The sequence below is a fragment of the Bombus vancouverensis genome, chromosome 12 (assembly GCF_051014615.1).
Source record: "Bombus vancouverensis nearcticus chromosome 12, iyBomVanc1_principal, whole genome shotgun sequence".
In the NCBI taxonomy this organism is placed as follows: Eukaryota; Metazoa; Arthropoda; class Insecta; order Hymenoptera; family Apidae; genus Bombus; species Bombus vancouverensis.
The window spans coordinates 8,995,559-9,014,048 of record NC_134922.1 but is presented as its reverse complement, the minus strand read 5'-3'; the positions used below and the strand labels follow the sequence as shown (position 1 = coordinate 9,014,048).

The 18,490-nt window shown below is 40.1% G+C and overlaps 1 protein-coding gene across 1 annotated transcript in view; it reads left to right on the top strand.

The window, feature by feature from the left end:
- The window catches only part of LOC117155267 (uncharacterized), a 30,628-nt gene extending 12,429 nt beyond the window's left edge, over positions 1 to 18,199 (top strand). The window contains exons 3-7 of the mRNA XM_033331068.2: positions 3,482 to 3,595; positions 4,496 to 4,582; positions 14,845 to 15,045; positions 15,765 to 15,950; positions 16,610 to 18,199. Of these exons, the coding sequence (XP_033186959.1) occupies positions 3,482 to 3,595; positions 4,496 to 4,582; positions 14,845 to 15,045; positions 15,765 to 15,950; positions 16,610 to 17,316 (1,295 nt within the window). The 3' untranslated portion in view covers positions 17,317 to 18,199. The remainder of the gene's footprint in view (positions 1 to 3,481; positions 3,596 to 4,495; positions 4,583 to 14,844; positions 15,046 to 15,764; positions 15,951 to 16,609) is intronic.
- Positions 18,200 to 18,490: the final 291 nt, after the last annotated feature.

The following is an 18,490-nucleotide window of genomic DNA, read 5'->3' as shown; positions in this document are numbered from 1 at the left end:
AGACCTCAAGGGGGAGGATCGTTCTTCCAGCGAGTTACACATAATGCCTCATAAACACCCTCAAAACGCCTGCCATCACCCTCGATTCGCGCCGCCACCGCCATCACGAATCTGACACCGCACCGGCAATAAACTTTGGCCTTGTTAGCCCTCCGCTTCCACCCTCGGAAATCTCTGTATTCTATTTCGAATAATTTTTTTCCTCACCCCGACTGTGTTTTTTCTATTTTATTCCAGGGATTAAAAGGCATCGATGAATTTTTGTCATCGCTTTTTACTCGAGTCGAAAGTTAAATCATTCGAAAGAGTATCGTATAGTGGATTTTTATTACTTTACTATTAGAGGAGCTCCAACTAGAAAACTTTTTTCTTTTTAATTTAATTTCTATTTTTAATTCTTTCACTTAACGCTTTTAACGTTGTTTGTTCTTTTACTGGAATTGAAGGGCATGAACCAAATCTATAGTAGCAGAGTTTGTTAATTAATCTTTTTCCACGTCTTCTCTATGCACTAGTTTGTTCATATAATATATGTTGTAATTATTTCAACAACTACATCGAATTTTTATTTCTAATTGGAGAAATATAATGATCGAGAATGTACACGTGATTTTTGTATAGGTTTCAGACATTTTTGGTAGCATTTAAACGAGGAGAATTGTATGTGCACGAGAGCAATTTTATTTGCAGCATCGCTATTTATAAAGATATCTTTTTGTGAAACGAACTATGTGAATTAGTTCTGACATACTAAATAAGTTGAATAATATCGATGTGTATCTAATCTACATGCCCAGTAACAATTTGTCATTTATAATAACGTTATACCTAAAGGAGTGAAATTTCCATAACATCAAAATTGGCTAAATTTTTCTTGATAAATTATCCTAATTCTGAGATTCGAACCAACTTGTATGATCTTATTATTTTGAAATATCACGATCCAATTGTATTTAAAAAAAATATGTTGCGAATGCAGGCTCGTCACTTGGTCACAAATATTTTACGAAGGAAATTGAAGTATTTCAAAGGGTTAGAAACAAGAATGTTCGCATCACGAAACGGAACACGCGGAGAAGCAGAACGTTTCCTGGGTGACGTTAAACGTCCGGAGTTGAATATTTCGCTGGACGACGGCGGTAAGCCGGTTAAATGTCGTGGTTCACCGTAAAAACCCGGTCGTTTGCCGTCCAAGCCACGCCGCCATAAAATAAAACTGCGCAACCGCGTGCGTGTATGCACGCCGACCCCATTATAAGCCGTATAACTCGGCGCTCGTAGCATGAAAACTCGCGTAAGTGCCAGCTTTTATTTCATCGTTTAGCCTGTGACCCTCCGTCGATGTATCCCAGCTGATCGTCAAATCGACGTTAAAAAATTTTGGCTGAAAGTTGAAAATCGATGATCACTTCTTTCGTGTGTTTAATTTGTAAAATACTTTTATGAGTGAATGTTAGTGAATATTAGTGAATATTGGTACAGTGTTGATAGTTAACAGTGATTCTGTTTTATGCATACGCGTTCACCATCGATAATTTTATGTGGAAAATGTTAAATTCGAACTTGGATTCACAAACGTTCTTTAGAATTGGATTTAGTCTCATAATCAAATGAAATAATAGTTTTGGCGTGGAATTGGCTTCGAAATGGCTTTCCTACGAAAGAAGAAAATATGACTATCGTGTTTCTCATCTGCGGTCTTCGCATGGTAATTACAAAAACACAGGCGACTCGTTAGTCTTGTTACAATATTTGAATTTTTATACTTCAGTCTCATTTTTGTTCTAATAAGCAGAAAAATTGTTAACGTTTTAAGAAAAGGTTTATTATAGAATTGAAACGAGAAGTCATGTTATTCTGTTAACAGTTCTTTCGTGTTTCGCACGAACTATAGATACTTTTTAACATTATAAAAATATAAAGATTAACAACTTTTAATATGTAACTAAATGTTCCATACATAAATCGGTATAATTCAAGCGACATTGATCGAAGTAAATAGATATTTTAGTTAGTTTAGCGACATGCTTATATAGATTTATCATCTAAACATCATCTAAATAAAGATCAATATCAATATTAACAAAATCACCTGTATATTATCAATAATTGTAAAAAAGGAAAATCCGAAACCCCAATGGGAACACTTTGACGCTTTTGGTCATTCTAGTGTTAAACTTCCATAAAAGCTATTATACTTTGCTCATTTTATCCAACAATTGAATTATCCAACACATCTCGTCTTATTAAAAAGTAGGAAAAATGTAGTCCTCTTTGAACACGCATTTCTCAACTTCAAAATGTACATCTTTTCTATCTCACAAAAGATACCTTTTACAAGCATAATCTGTTAATGCATCGGCGGATTCGAAATGTCGACGACAAAATTTGAGGCAGAAAAATCGAGCTGCCGCTGATTGAAGCGACAGGCTGCATCTCGACGAAGGTTTGACAGGGGCATCACGGCCGTGGATCGAGCGATCGAACCGGTCGACAGGCCGGGTATCGGTGGAAAAGGTGGAGAGGACGAAATCGCGCGTAACAAACGGCCGTGTACATTTGTCGGGGGGTGGGCTCGCGTTTAGCCCTCCCCCCTCGACATTAACATATTCCGGCCGATTCAGGGCAAACATCGACGCAGCGGCGCCACTCGTTCACCCCTTACTTCCGGCACATTTGTGTTTTGTTTCCAGCGAACGCACCCCGCGAACGCGCGTCGCCGTTTTCGCGAACAGTTGGCCGCGTTTCTCGCGAAAAACGCGTTGGCAAGGCGCGTGCTAGGGGTGGTTTTGTCGTTAGGGATGTTTGTTGCGCGTCGACGAAAGTCGTACAAGAGTATTCCTAGCTTTTTTTCTGAGCATTTCTCCTCGTCGGAGAATTTGGTTTGGTTGTGTGCTAATTTTTGGTGATTGTTCTTCTTATTTCAAGGTAAATATGTTTTTTAGTGAGAATGTGTTTTGCAGAGGTATATTATCATATACTTTAAAGTGAGTTTGTAGTTTTATATACTCATTTAATTGCGAATCATTTTTTATAAACTTCAAGTGAAGTACATCCATTTTGTACAACATTTTTATATCTTTATTCTTATATTTAAATTCTTGTACTCTTGTATCTACTTGTACTTGTAATTTCTTGTACTAATTTCCTATTTATTATAAACGAGGTTTCTTGTATTTATAACAATGAAATAGTGTGAAAGCGTGCGAAGAATCGGTGTAAGTAGAATCAGACTTACAGAACAGACAAATCTTTGTTTTCAATAATTCGCTTTACATTCCGAGAATTCTCAGCTTCAGAAAGTTTATTGGATTTCGCTTTTGTCCTTTTTACGTTTCTTATCGTAAATAATAGTACTACATGAGTTTTTTATTATCTTTAGGTTCGAAAGAATTTGCTAGGAAACTGAGATGTGATCTCGTTTTACCGCCTGGCGATAATTCCGTCAACATCCTGTTTTAAGTTTCTACTTTTGTTCCAGGGAAGAGCTTCACCTTGACGATTATGCTACAAACATCGCCACCTCAAATAGCCACTCTGTCGAAGGCGATCAAGGTCACCGTCGATGGACCAAGAGAACCCAGATCAAAGACAAGTAAGTGTTACAGGGTTTTACCAGCAGTAGGTAACTCAGCTTTTAAACTTGAACAGACACAATAGATGTTTAATCATCTGCTTATATTTTTGAAAATTTGGAGTGGATTATTACGAAGTAGAAATTTAAAGAAGCTAATTCTTTGAAAAAAATTTAATTACGTTTTCGAATACTTCTATTCTCCTAAATATATAAATATGAATTTAGTTGGATGGAACATCTGCACTTAATTAGATGCAAATAATTTACAAACGCAAGTGCCAGTTAACTCACCAACTAACAAACTATCCTCCTTCTTTCTATTACTGAGCATACCTAATAGTTGTATTTCTTTTTAACGCCATTCATTTTTAGACGCAAAATTTCTAAAAAGAAGAGGAAAAGAAAAATAGAAATCATCTTCCGAAATCACTGATATTCACTAAAACTCTATCAAACCTTAACCCGTTGCCTTACAATTTCTTTAGCTAATACTTTCCAACTTCAACTAATATAGTACGGGTCAAATCACTGGATGAACATATACTGATAACTAATTATGTAATAGTTATAATAAATTGTACTAAACTCATAGAGAACTCAAGTAACAATTATCGAATAGCTTACATCGTAAAAATATCAAATTTGACAGAGATATTGAGAACAGTAATAATCTACGAAGAGAATACAAAGAATGCAAGTCACTGGTCAATTAAAAATGTTAACAAACTGTAGTAATGATTAATAAAGAGCTCAGTTAACAAGTGGACAATTTACATCGCACGATGTTCAAACGCTGTTGTGAAGTTTGTAAAAAAATATGAGAAACGAAAGTCAGTGATTTGTCTGACCCCATATCACTTCAGATTAGAAAAAGAACACACGTTGTAATATACCACACGAATTCACGTTGCGTTTCAGGACACCAGGCCTTTCATCCCTTCCACTTCGGGCCCAGGCCGTTCCCTTTCGGCCACCCTCAGGATCCTCTGGGATTCAAGTTGTCCGGTAAGTGTCTGCCGATAGAACACTCCGTCCAGATCTGCTACCTGCCGGTATGGCACATAGTACAGCATCCACCTCGTAGCTCGTCTCCAGCTCCAACCGGATAACTAAGTTTACAACCCTGCATCATCCCCTTTGCCGATGTCGCGAAGGCAAGCTTGCTCCACTCAGTCTTGGCTTGCTTGGTGGCTACGAAGGGTGTCAAAATTGAGCGTCGGCAGGCGCCGACTCAAAATTGAGTTTTGCCACGGGGCGTCTAAGTGGAGAAGACTCTGATTAAGCCCCGGCCTTTCGTTTGTCGACGCCACTCTTCGCCGAAACTTTGCGCCCCGTTTGACGAGCGACTTCTCGCGCTACTGAAATTTCCGATCGTCTTCGAGGGAAACAGCCGCTAGGCCCATACTTTGACTTTCCTTGGCAGTTGGAGAGGAACGGAAGGAACATTCGGTGGTTTCATCGTCACGAGGATTCTCTAGGTTTAGATTCGTTTTGGTAAATTGTGGTGAAATTCGCCAGTGGCTATCAGCAAACGACTAAAATTAATATTGGAACTATCAAACTTGATTTTCTAACGAATTACTAAAATCCATATATTTCCAGACCTCTGTCATCTTGGGCCTCCAAAAAATCGAATATGGTTAATCCCGGGTACCACAGGTCTTCGTTATTTTCAACACTAGAAGGTTCCATCTCTGAAGCATCCATTTTTGTCGATTTATCATCACACGAGCAACCGCATCACAGGCTTCTATCCCGATCTTTAAAAGATCGAATATGATTAACGTCTTGATACCACAAGTCTCTATTACCTCAAACACAAAAAGTTTCATCTCTGAAGCATCCATTTTTGTCGATTTATTACCACACGAGAAAGCCAGAGCGAGCGGCCGGTTGCAGCGGCGATTTCCGGTGGCGGCGCATTCGACGAGCTAGTTTGGCGGCGCGGATTCCAATTCAAATTCGTTCGAAGCTCGAAATTTTGATGGGACTAGCCTCGAGCAGCGAGGGTCGGCTACTGATACTGGTGCACCGACAGTGTATTGTTTCGGCATGATAAGCGGCTTAACGGAGCTTCTCTCCCCTGCCTGCCCCCGGGGGTAGTGCGGAGTAGCAGTCCTGCCGTCGATTTCTCGTCTCTGCGCTCCTATCCACCCCCTTCTCTCTCTCTTCCTCTCCCTCTCTTTCTCTCTATCCACCCTTTCCAACCCTCCCTTTTGTCCTACCACCCCCGTGGTCTACTCAATCAAGGACCGCGCCCCCGTCGACTTTCTCCTCTTCTTCTTTCCTTCAGATTTCCCATAGTAATTTCAGCTAACGAGGACGGACGCAACAATTTCCAGGTCGGCTGCATAAAATTGTTCCACGGTAATCGCTGAGCGGAAGTGTCGCACAGTCTCGTGTCGTAACGCGGCTATACAGCACGGCTAAATCGAATTACCGAGCTGCGCGATGGAAGTTCGCCGCGTTGGATATTTTGCGGAGAACGCCGGCTGTGGCAGGAAAATAGAAGAGGATAGGGTACGACGTGCAGGAACAACGACTTCGTCAGTTCTATTTTTGCCATTGTCGAACTTGCTTGCCCTAGGTAGAATCAACTTCGTTGGAATTACTCTTGGTAAGGTTGGTCGTGCTTGTATTTAAGGTTTTATGATAGGATCGCTGTTCTCTGGTCTATCTTCGTACTTGTTTCAATATTCTTTTTATAAAAACACATTTGAGTATCGAAATGTACATGACGGACGCGAGGAACAGTTTCAACGACCACTTTATCACGTGTGCTGGTTTTAGCGTCGTCCTATATTAAAGATATTCTCATCCGAAAATAGAGTATAGCTACGAGTCTTTGCATTTCTTTTGAAGTGGAGCTTCATAATCCACCATGTAGAAGTTCCACTTTTACCCAAAAGTTGTTCGCAGTAGTAATCTTCTACAGGAAAATTGTCATCATCTGAAAACACGATTACACGCGAGTGTTTTTATTCTTTTGCGACAAAACTCGACAACCAACTATGCGTGAAAAAAATTGTACTTTTGTCGAAAATCTCGTCACACTCGATATCCAGCTTCCAAAGTCTCGATCTTCCGCTTCTAGAAAAATATTTCTTCGATTTCTAACCAACAGAGTTTTCACCCTTGTACTTCAAGCACAACCCTTACGTACCACGAGGAAGAATGTTCGTTCGCTAGTTCCTTAACCACCCTTCCACGACAAATTCAATTCTCCTTCGAAGGAAACGCGCTGTCGCGTAACTGGGTCGCAGTCGCGACCGACATCACCCTCATATCGATCGGTTTATTCCAAGCTCGTGTCCACCACTTTTTCAACCCTTTCGCTGGTAGTTCGACGGTCAGCGCATAGGTTGCGCCTCTGTCCAGTTCGCCGCTGGGGTCAGTCGGACAAGCGTTTCAACTTTCGCCCACCCTTTGCAACACCAAAGGGGCTATAGCCTATCGTTGTTCGGATAAAGACGCGTTTCAAGAGCTGGTTTATTAGATATCCGCGTCCGGGGGTTGATAAGGAGAGGAAAGGGGAAAGAGAAGAAGCGAGAGACGGCTGGCTACACGGCGAGCCAGGGGTTGTTAAGGTGCCCATTGAGGTGTAACTAGGGGGATGTTATTAAATTTCGTTCGGGCCTAGCTCGAGGGGAGGCTCGAATTTTATGCTATCCCTGAGGACCATCGAAGTCCGGTACAGAGTCTGTCTTTATTTTATCCTTGAATTTTCTCTTCTTTTGTCCTGTTTCTTTGAAGGTGTTCAAGAAGCGACGTATACTATTGTTCGTCGGTATCTGGATACTTGTATAGCAACTGTGTTTGAATTTAACTCTCGCTTATAAGTATCAGAACGCTTATGAAGAGTGAGGTTAACTTTAGAAGTTACTAGAAAATTATCAAAAGCTTTGGGATTGTTATCTCGCTTTTTAATTGTTAAAAACTTTGAGAACTATTATCTAAATTAGTTCTAAACTGCTAGAAAATGATTAAAAGCTCGCAAAGTAATTATTACTTGCTTGAGATTATAGAATGTCAGACAAATGAAGAATTCGTATATTGGATGTTGCGATCAAACCTCTTTTCTACCTTCATGCGTGCTAAGATCGAATTTTTTCTTCCATTTATATCCACTACATTCCTTGATTACTGCTCTTGGTTAACCGATCCTGTCATCCATACTGTCAATTTTTCTGTTGTATTTGTTCTTACTTGAGCCGAGATTCTAGTTTGATTTTTAAGAGAACTTCTCTGTGTTCTGCATCTAATTCGTTCAATATTTATTCAATGCGATTAGAGGATCGTGAAGATCAACGTACGATTGTTAAACTATTCATGTGCCTCTTATACTACTAGATTTTGCAATATAAATCGTAATAAACAACTTTTTCAAATTTCTGGGCGGTTATATTGTATAAATGCAAATGTTTGTTAATTCTTATTAATTCGGATGAATCATCATATCTCACATGTAACCAGGTGTCTGTATATTTATAAACGAGAGATATATGTAACTGACTGTGTTTTTTAATTCTTCATTCGTCTTTGAATTGATTCCTCTTTCCTGTAACTATTAGCAGAAACGCGAAAAGTCTTTGTTCAAGGATTTATCAATTCGTCAGATGAAGTTTCATCGTTGAAATTAATTTTCACGCAAGAAGAACGTTCCAAACTTTAGAGGATTCTTAAAAAATAATCATCTTATTTCTAGCTAGTAATTATCTTTGATATTTTTCTTCGAAACTCTTTATCTTCAAAGATCATCGATTCGCGATCGGGTTGTTGCACAGCTGGACGATTGAATTTCAGAACGGGCAGCGACAGGATGGAGGAAACACGAGGAAAATTAATGTATTCGGTGAGTGGCAACACGCGAGAAGATCCTCGTTGAGATTGTCCGAAGAACGAAAACAGGCCGATCACGTGGCTCCCGGGAGGGCGTCTTTGTCAATCTAGCTAAGGGGATGAAAAATCGCGAGAGCAGCCAGGGATTCGAGTTAACAAGAACAGCTCGCGCAGCTCGATTCCCAACTCACCCCGAGTTCCGTTGTTCCACCTCTTTCCACCCTCCAGTGTCAATTAACCGCCTACCAGGGGTTGGGGGTTGCGCCGGAAAAATCGCAACCCCTGTTTCAATAAGGTGGCCTTTACCTCATTTGGGGGAGATTGTTAGGAGCGTTCAGTTTAAAACTGTCGCGCGCCTTCGTTTCACGGATCGTTTTACAGTAGATCTTCGCGAGCTTTCTTTAAAGAGGACCGCTCGTTTTCTTCTCTTTCCTTCATTTCCTCTCCCATGTAGTGCTTCTTTTGGAAATTCGATATGGTAAATTTTCTCGGAAAAATATTTAATCGATTGTAGAAAACAGAAGGTGGATCGTGTTTTAGATCTACGATCTGATTGTCAAGTTCGTTTTACAGGATTTTGCAGTACGAACTGATATAAATGACTCCGTAAATCACGAAACAAGGAGTTTAGCGTAGATATACGTAAACGAATGTTATAATATACAAGGAGCTTTGTTCATTTTGGGTTCATTAATATTTTAGTTACTTGTGCGTTTTGATACGAAGAATTGTAGAGAAATTTAGTCGATCTAGAATTGCAGTTAATAATATTTTCCTTCGAGATAATGTTCGAGACCATCGACAGTTTTTTCAAGTGAAAACATCGGCGAGCTCTTTTATTCGTTGTATTGTACATCGAAAATGATTATTTGGAATGATCCTTTTAACTTCAATCTTATAAAATTCACTGTGTGAACGTAAACTTAAATTTTGTCAATTTTACAATGAAACAAATTCCAACAAAATTTCACACGCCTTTTCTACGTTGAATCTATAGAATATTATAGAATCGCTCATAGAATATTCCATAGAATATCTTAATTAGTTTATTTAGTTCAGTTCCGAGTTTGCGAAGAAACCAACCCCTAATCGAAAGGCAGGGTGTCGATTTTCAGACGGAACCCGAGTCCTTCTTAAAGGATCCTTTCACGTCCACGGAGAAGCGAGTAACCCTTGACGAGTGCGGTGCAGGATCCTTAAAGGTTCCCTTTTTAAGGGTTGCCTCTGTCCACCCCAGCGTCAAATCACAGCGGATCCTTTAAATTCGCGTCACATTTCACCCTCCTGCGTGTCTTGCAAGAGCCTCCTGGGGCGTCCCGTCTTTTAATCAGCCCTGGTGACCAGGAACTTTCGGTCGCGGCGACGGTAACTAATGATACCCTCTGTCCTTCTTCGTTCCCTAACTTCTATCGTTTCCTCTATCTCTTTTATCTTATAACGACACGAGAACCCGTAAACACAAAAAGACGGTAAATGAATTTAATGAATTTACATACGACCTTGTCAATTTCTAATTTACTTCTGCATAATTTCATTTCTTACGACTTCTTAATTCATTCGATATTTGGTGACTTACATGTTACTTGACGTCACTTCTAATTTTCAAATTGCAACTAAAGAAAGCTATTTGGTTACATCAGCGTCACCCAACCTTTTTTCGAGTTGTAACTCTTTCGTTATATTTAAATGACTTGCAACCTCTCCTTCTTATGCAGACAAATAATTTGGATGCTATAATATTTCAAAATATAATTCTAATTCGGTATTAAGTGACTAAAATATAAAATTTAACCAGCCTCAACTTCTTCAGAAACACCTTGCGTCTCTCTCCTCCTAAAATATCGAGGCTCCCCTAAGAGATTGTCACTCGTGACCCGAAAAAGTATTGGAATGGAATCGGCATCTCGAAACTCGTCAATTTCTATTTCCTCGTACATAACCGTATCTAGTCAAAGAACGAGCGAAGAATACGACGGATAGACGTGACTCGAAAGGGTAGCGAGGAAACCTGTACAATGAACGTTACGAAAAGTTGGCCGTTTTTATCCGTAACTTCAAAGAGGATGCAAGCGTAAATAAGAGAAGGAAACAGGCACCGAGGGTGAGAGGGGATGAAAGGTTGGTGTGCGGAGGGCGAGAGCGAGAGAGACAGCAATTTTCTCGTCCTTTCTCGAAATATCTCCTCGCAGAGCTTAGATCGGTGCCAGGGACCTTTCCAGGGTGGCATTTTAGGGGTTGCTGCGACGCGATAATGAGAACGGGCGCAAAGGGTGGGTGTGCAAAGACATCCGACCGTCGGTAGCGAGAGGCTAGGACGTGGGAAACGGGGGTTGGGGGTGGTAGGTCGGCGGCAGGTTAGAGGGACGGCGGGGGTAGTTAGAGAAGAAGCTGAAAAGAGAGAGAGAGAGGGGGGAGGTTGAGCGAGCAAGCTACACAAGGGTTAACGCCTTAGCAGTAAGAAGGGCGTTTTAACTCCTGTTTTGCATAGATTTGAATAGATAAGGAGGACAGGAAAATACGCGAATTAATTTATTATGTATCTCTGGCTGGTTGCCGCCCGGAGGGGTTTTAAGCGAGCAACCCGAACGGAACCGGCTTTACTCTTTACTTTCGAGCCTGCCCGTCACCCTTTAGCCCAACGTCTTTAAACGCCGCCCCCCTAAGTTTCCCGACGGCTCTCACTCTCCTTTCCTCCGCTCTCTTTCTCTTTCTTCTAGCTATGACAAACGTAATTCGCTTCTGAATCTCACGGCTTAGAGTTTCAGGGAAGATGGAAAGAATCTGGAGGCGGGTGACGTACTTTTTTTCTCTTGTTCGTTTTCTGTTTTCTTAATCGCTGTGCAATTAAGGAAAGAAGGAGATTTAACGTTTTCTATTGTATTTTCAGTCATAGCGTATGTTCTATGTGGGTAGATTTTAATCGTATGTTCAGGTAGGAACATATGAAATGTCCCATTCTTAAGGATTCATATTTTACTGAGTTCTGGAAAGAACACATGTAGATGTTTATGTAAGTGTTAAGGGGTTAAAATTACCATTATTGTATTTCGAAATGATATATTAGATATGTTTATATTTATTTTGAGAAAGGGAAACATTTCGGAAATTGGTATAACAAGGTTATTTCCAATGAGTGTCTTACGTATCACCGATACATACTACTAGTTCCCTGGATACTTCATACGCGATAGACTACAACAAAGCTGTGCAAGCCGTTCTTATTATTTAGTAATTTATTACGCATAGCTATTTTCTGTATTAATATTTCCAATATCCGACTTTCAATATCTGATTTTCAATATCATTGATTCGTACTACTAATTCGCGGTAGAAATTACTTTTTACCAAGATTATCATAATTCTACCATTTTCAATTTTAACGAAATTGACTCGATCAGTATATTTCATTCACGATTCACTTTAATGAGACTGTCTGCGTTACCTGTCCTTATTATACAATAATTTATTCCGACTAATTATCTCTAATCGTTACTTTCAACGATTGTCTGCCATACCATTGACTCATACTACTAGCTGCCAATATAAGCTACTTTTTGCAAAGATTATCGTAATGTTTTCAATTACATCTTTTATTAAAATCATTAGACGATATTATAGCTCTAAAAATTAGTTAACCACAAGCTTCTCTGGCCAAGTTTCAAACACGACAAGTATCGAGAAATAACACGAACGCGTAACCCGACGTGTGGGGTGGTTAAAACAGCGGAGCACATTTTGAACATGCTGCTCGATAATACATCATCCCTTAAAGCTTCTGTACCCCGGTGGAAGGTACACATAAAGGCAACTAACCCTAGGGCCGTAACGTTTAAGCTTAACATTTCTCACCCCTTAAAGGGTAGCGGCTCCTTGAACCCTTTCAGCTCTCTGGCGTGGTTGTGTCTCTTTCCCTCCGACTCTTTCAGAGGCTCTCGCCTGGCTTCTCCCCTCATTAGTCTTCATTTGTTTTCGGAATTATCGCCCGCCACCCTCCAACCTGGCACGCGAACTCTCTCCCCCTCCGAAAAGGGTGCCAGCCGTTTTGGGGGTTTATTAAATTGAAAGTATGTTACGAGCTGGTTGAAACAGATACGCGCCGCTGTCAAATACCGAAACTCTCCAGTTCCGTTCTATCAGCGATTAGGAGAACCGAAATTCCCTCAATTCTAAGGGATGAGACGATTTTGCGAATTTTTAAATACGAAATCTTCCAAAGTGTCACATATAAAAATTTGGAAACTTTCGAGTATAAAATTTTGCAAAGTCTCAAATATAAAAAAAAAAAAAATAAAATTTTGCGGAGTCTCGAACACAGAAGATTAGGAAAATATTAGGAATATAAAGATTTGGAAAATTTCAAGTATAAAAGTTTACAAACTCTCAAGTATACGATTTTGGAACCTTTTGGCATACAGAAATACATTCCTCGGTATGAAAGTTTCTATTAATACGTTCGAAGGTTTAAGGATATCTTCGTTTAAAATAAATATGAATTCCTGTGCGAAGACTCGAGGGTGGATTTTCAGAGAATAGGCAAGCAAAGTCGTCACTTACGGCGCATCAGGTACAGGAAACCCTTGGCCTCCTTAAGCTCGCTCACAGCGTAGCTTTCGCGCGCCTCTTATCGTTTTCTTAATCCCCTCATAAAGTAGCTGCATCCTACAACCTTCCACCCCCCTCTCTGTCTCTCCGTCTCTCTTTTCCTCTGTGAGTTTCCAGCTGGGTTGCTCGTAGTTCCACGACGATGTGGTAGAACGCGAGATAGTGGTGTCCTCTCTGGCAAGCTCGGCTTAAAGAGAGCTTAAAAATCACCCCTTCAACCCCTACCGAGCTTTTTCCATCCCTTCTACCAACCATACAACTGTTGGAGGGGATTCAATGGCAGCCAATAGCGATGGTCGCGAGCTATGTACGCCACGCCCACGTTCCAGTGACCAGACAACCCTCCCCACTCTTTAACAGACTTCCCCTACTTGTCACCCCCGTTGTGATCCCTACCCCTGAAGCCGGTGGCTTCGGAGCTTTCACGGAATTTTTAAACTGCCCCGCACAGATGACGGTATAATCTGCTATTGATCAAGGTGTTTCGAAAAACCGATACCATACCGATGACTACGGGCTTCACTTTTACTCCTTTCCACCCCCAAACGTCCGCCACCCCTGCTCGCGAGCTACAACTCGTTCCGCCGCGGTTTCCTAACTTCTTTACTCGATCGTTTCTGTTAACGCTTCCACTTCTCCTCGTTTTTATCGTGTTAGTTCCAAGATCGAATATTTATCTATTTTTATATCCTCTGGGGGATGAGTTTTTCGATGATTCGATGTAATAGATATAATTAGGATTAATTTCTTCTTTTTTTTTTTACCTTGGTTTTCGTCTGTTTAAGAAGAAGGCAATGGAAGTTTGGAGGAAGGGTAATTGCGTTGGAACAGGTTAAGCTTTGTGATGTCCTGAATTTAATTGTATAGCTGCATATGTGAACGATTCCCATGGTCACCCGGTATCGGCTAGAATTGAAATAAAAAAGAAAGGTGATCGATCGTTTCTCTATTCTCTGTTGGATAAATTTAACTGTCCATCCACGTCAAACGTTCGCTACGTCAAAGAGAAGCGTTTCTGTACCTCTATCTGTCATCCGCCGATCGTTTATCCACCTGACATTATATAACATTTCCACATCTCCTCCAGAGTGCGTTTCTTTTTCAGTCTCGTTGCTATTTATTGCGGTCGTTCCTCACGTTCTATATTCATCCTGGGCCAAGATTGATTCCTTTTAAAAGTGGCGTTCAATTTTTTATTGGATACGAAATTGACTCTTTGAAAATACAAAAACCTTTAATTGATATAGTTTGAAAATAAAAGTATAACATGGTAATTACGTTGCGTAATAAATTCGTTCACTATCTAATCTATATTTTTAGCCGCGGCCTACGAACATATGATAATATGAACATCTCCTTCGTGGTACACAGTGCACGTTTACAATGTTCCAAATTATAATAATGGAATATTTACTGTGCTATAAATATCGGAACATCAATTATCCTAATATTTGCAGAAATATTGTTCGCGAATAATCGTCGAATAATTTAAAGAATACCAAAATTCGTAAAAGGACAAAATCTTTGCGAACTAAAATGAGCGCAGTTTATAATTCGCTTAATCTACTTGCAGAGGATAATAGAACAAAATAATACATAGATACGTTTTCTCAGGTTCGTCTAAGAAAATATGAATGAATTTATTACACAACCAAATACGTCTGGAAAACTACAAAATTGAAGAATAATTTACAAAAAAAGAAAACAGCTTTTTCTCGTTTTGAGAAGGACTTTGGTCTTTATCGATCGAAGAAACGGTGGCCAAGGTGCTGGCCAAAAAGCCAAGCGACTGACAGACATTATTTTAGATCTCTTGGATTGCACAGGCTTGCAACACCTGGGTCTGGAGCAAGGAGCCAGCCAAGGGTGGGGTGGATTACCTCGAGGCTCTCTTCCGCCGCACTGTCTTCCGCCGCCTCCCGGTCACCATTCGCATACACATCCTCCGGCAGCTGGTGCGTCGGCCTTCAATCCCTTCCACCACAGCATCGAGCAAAGATCTCCTAGACTTCCTGGACCTAACTCTGGTAAGCCGTTTTTAACTTTATCGTCTTATAAATAAACTGCGGATCTTTATGTGTTTGTGGATTGTTGCAAGCTGCAGCGATGCACATAATATGCGAAAACATAAAGCGCATCTTTATATATTTATGGAATATTTAACGCGACAACGCGTAATGTACAAAAATATACTGCGCGAAATAATTAGGAGATAGTTTGCTCCGTGTGATTCTGATTTTTATACGAACTATCTTTGCCTGCGTGTTCTTTTAATTGTTTTAGCACTGAAATTAGCAGCGCGATTTAAATGATCAATTCGTGGTATTCTAAAGGGTATTTTTAAAGACTTTTCAAGATTGCAATGATTTTGGTAAACTATATGGATGATGGGATCACTCATTATATATTTTGTATGATTATTCGTAATAGTTTATATTAATATCGATTATATCAATTATTTGACTTTTTTGAACAGCTCGTATAAATCCTTGTATATGATGACAAATTCATAAATTTGCATAAACATCCATAGTTTACATAAAAGGCCATGGCATGCTGCAAAAGAAAAAAAAAAAAAGAATTACCCTCAAATGATAGAAAGAATTAGATTTAATCAAATTATTTCTTCCAATGATCTTGTTTGTACGATCTGTAAAAAGGATATCAGACCTTGGTAATAGTGTCAGATGATTTATAGATGTTTGGCAAAGAGATGAAAACTGATTGGTCAATGGGTTTCTTAAAGAACCGTCCAGGAATGATTTGGGTCCAATCAGCGTATCCGTCAGGGAGGTGACCCCGACCACGTCACCTGGTAATCCTGGACCTGGATTACTCACGACGGCTACTGTTGCGGCACCAACGCCTCCGGCGGAACCTACCACCACCACTACTACGCCTAGCCCCTCTGGACATCATTCACATTTTCAAGGTATCGATTCGCTTCAACCAAATCTTTAAATTAACATTATAAAACTAACGAAAATTATTCTTTTAACCCTTTAAATCGCTAATAAACAGGGAATAAATAAAAAGTCATATAGTTTTAGATTTTAAACTTTCACGATGATTAGACGATCACGGTGATGGCACATTGGTGGTTCTTCGGGTTTCGATCGTATTTTCGAATGCTTCAGTTCACTTCCTCAGAGTCCCGAAGAAGTTGAGTTTGCTGGACATTCCAAATTACTTCTTCAAGGTACACCTAAAAAGGTGTACCTTAAAGCGCAACGTACTATTAAAGATACGATCGAAATTCGATCAACCAAAAATATGTCAATTATATAATAATATAATAAAGAGTTCGGATTTAACAACAAATTCCATTATAACAGTATGAAAAGAGCAACATGCCGAGAAATCGCGTCGAAAAGAAGATATCTTCTCTGTTAGCGATTTGATCTGTTTTACACAAGTCGAGGATTACAACTGCCTATTAAAATATACTTACGGAACTCAAACATCACCTCTTATGTTAAACTTCGATCTCCAATTTAAATCTTATGCCTGAACTTCAATCTCTAATTCATCTCGATAAATTAACAAAAAAATGAAGAATTCATAGAACTGATATAATCACTTTAATGATAGGTCTTCATCTTCTGGGGGCCACTGGGTCTATCTTCGGATCGATATTCGCTCCGTTGCTGCCACAATCCTCTTGGCTCTACAATCCACTCTACCACACGCAGCAGTACGTCTTAGAGCCGGAATGGCATGCTCTAGCGTTAAGAATGGCCCAGCAACGGCTCCAGAGACCTGACCAGGCGCGAGTGGAAGAAATGAGGAAACTTCGTGGCAGCAGTAGCAGTCCAGAATCCGCGTTGAAGGAAGAAAAACGTCGAGACGACGATCAAGATGTTCTTCGTAGATCAGGTCTGGACAGTCCTGACGGAAGCATAGAAGTGGACGATAGGAACGAGAATGATGCAAACAGAGATCGCGTGAGGAGCGACGAGTCTCTTCCGGAACAGGATTCTCCAAGGATCTCTCCCATTAGAAGCGACCTGGAAGACACTACTGACGTCACATTTCAAGATGCCTCCGTTCACCTAAGACCTAGTATAGAAAATTCGAACGATCAAGAGATCACGAACGATGAGATTCCTCGCAGAGATCTGAAGATCCGTCTGGAAGGCACTGTGGATCTCAGTACAAAGAAAGGACAGGATAAAGAGAACGTAGGACAAGATCTTACCACCAGGAAGAAGGAAGACGATACCGACGTGGAGAGGGAAGGCGTGCGAAGCAGAAGAGAGAGAAGCCCTAAGCCTAGACAAGTCTGGAGACCGTATTAAACGAGGATATTCTTCATTCGATAGATAAATATCGAAATTTTACGTGATGGTCTTGTTGTAAATTTCAACCAGATCTGCCTCGATTAATTTAGGGTCTGTTTTAATATTAGACAGTCGTACGGCCAGGTGATTATAAGAGAGATTTGTATCGATGTAGATGAGCCTGAACAAGGTTCGTGGAAAGCTCAGAGCCTGGTCCTGGAACCAGGAATTATCATGGACTCGAGGACTAACCAGGGTTTACGTTCGTATAGTATGTAAATATATAAGCGGCGTCCAATTATTATTTAGGTTACTATTTCGCGTACGTGTGAAACGCTACCCATTGTCATTTCGAGTGAGATTAATCGATTTTTTCGAACGATCTTTATCACACCAGTCCTGATTTTCGTTTCAATGGACACAAGGTTGATAGAATCTCGCGAAACTTCAACTCCGACGAGTTAGGTTATTATCAAGGTCTGTGTGTGATAGGTATCGTTCGATTCTTTCTCGTCGCGGTAACTGTGAATCCGTGACATTGTAAATATCACTGACTTAAAGAGTCCAGGCCAGAGTCACGTGCCTCTAGGCTACCCCATCTCCTTTTTGTTTTTTCGCCTCTTTTTATGAGAGACATTAATCGACCGTCAGAAAGTGTACGTAACGAAGATCAAGTACGAGTCGATGTGACTGGCCTCGACGATGAGTTTCTTTCACTGTTTAAGTACATCATCAAATAAAGTAATATCATCCGTTCCATGAATGACCATCTTCTTACGCAGCATTCTCTTCGACACCAGCCTGGCCTGGTCTTCAAATAGTAAGTACTGCTTTTATCTGTTAAGCTCTGATATTTTACGTAATAACTCGTTGATTTTACAAGATACATTTTTTAGATTTGAGATCGTGATTTTTATTATTGTAGGACTGTTTTGCTAGCAAGGAACAACGTTCCATAACAGTTCGTGTTTATTAACTTCTTAAATATTTTCTTGTTTCGGCCAAGGTTTGGAACATAGGAAATCTATTTACTTTCTAGAGATTACTTTTAAAACGTCTTTGACAATTACCGTTCGTAGAACACAGTGATCTATAAAAATTAGTTTCTGTTAATGTTTCTTACACAGTACTACGAAGGAAACTTTCAGAGTTTCAAAAAATCTCGAATTCCTCGGAAACTTAAAGAGAAGGG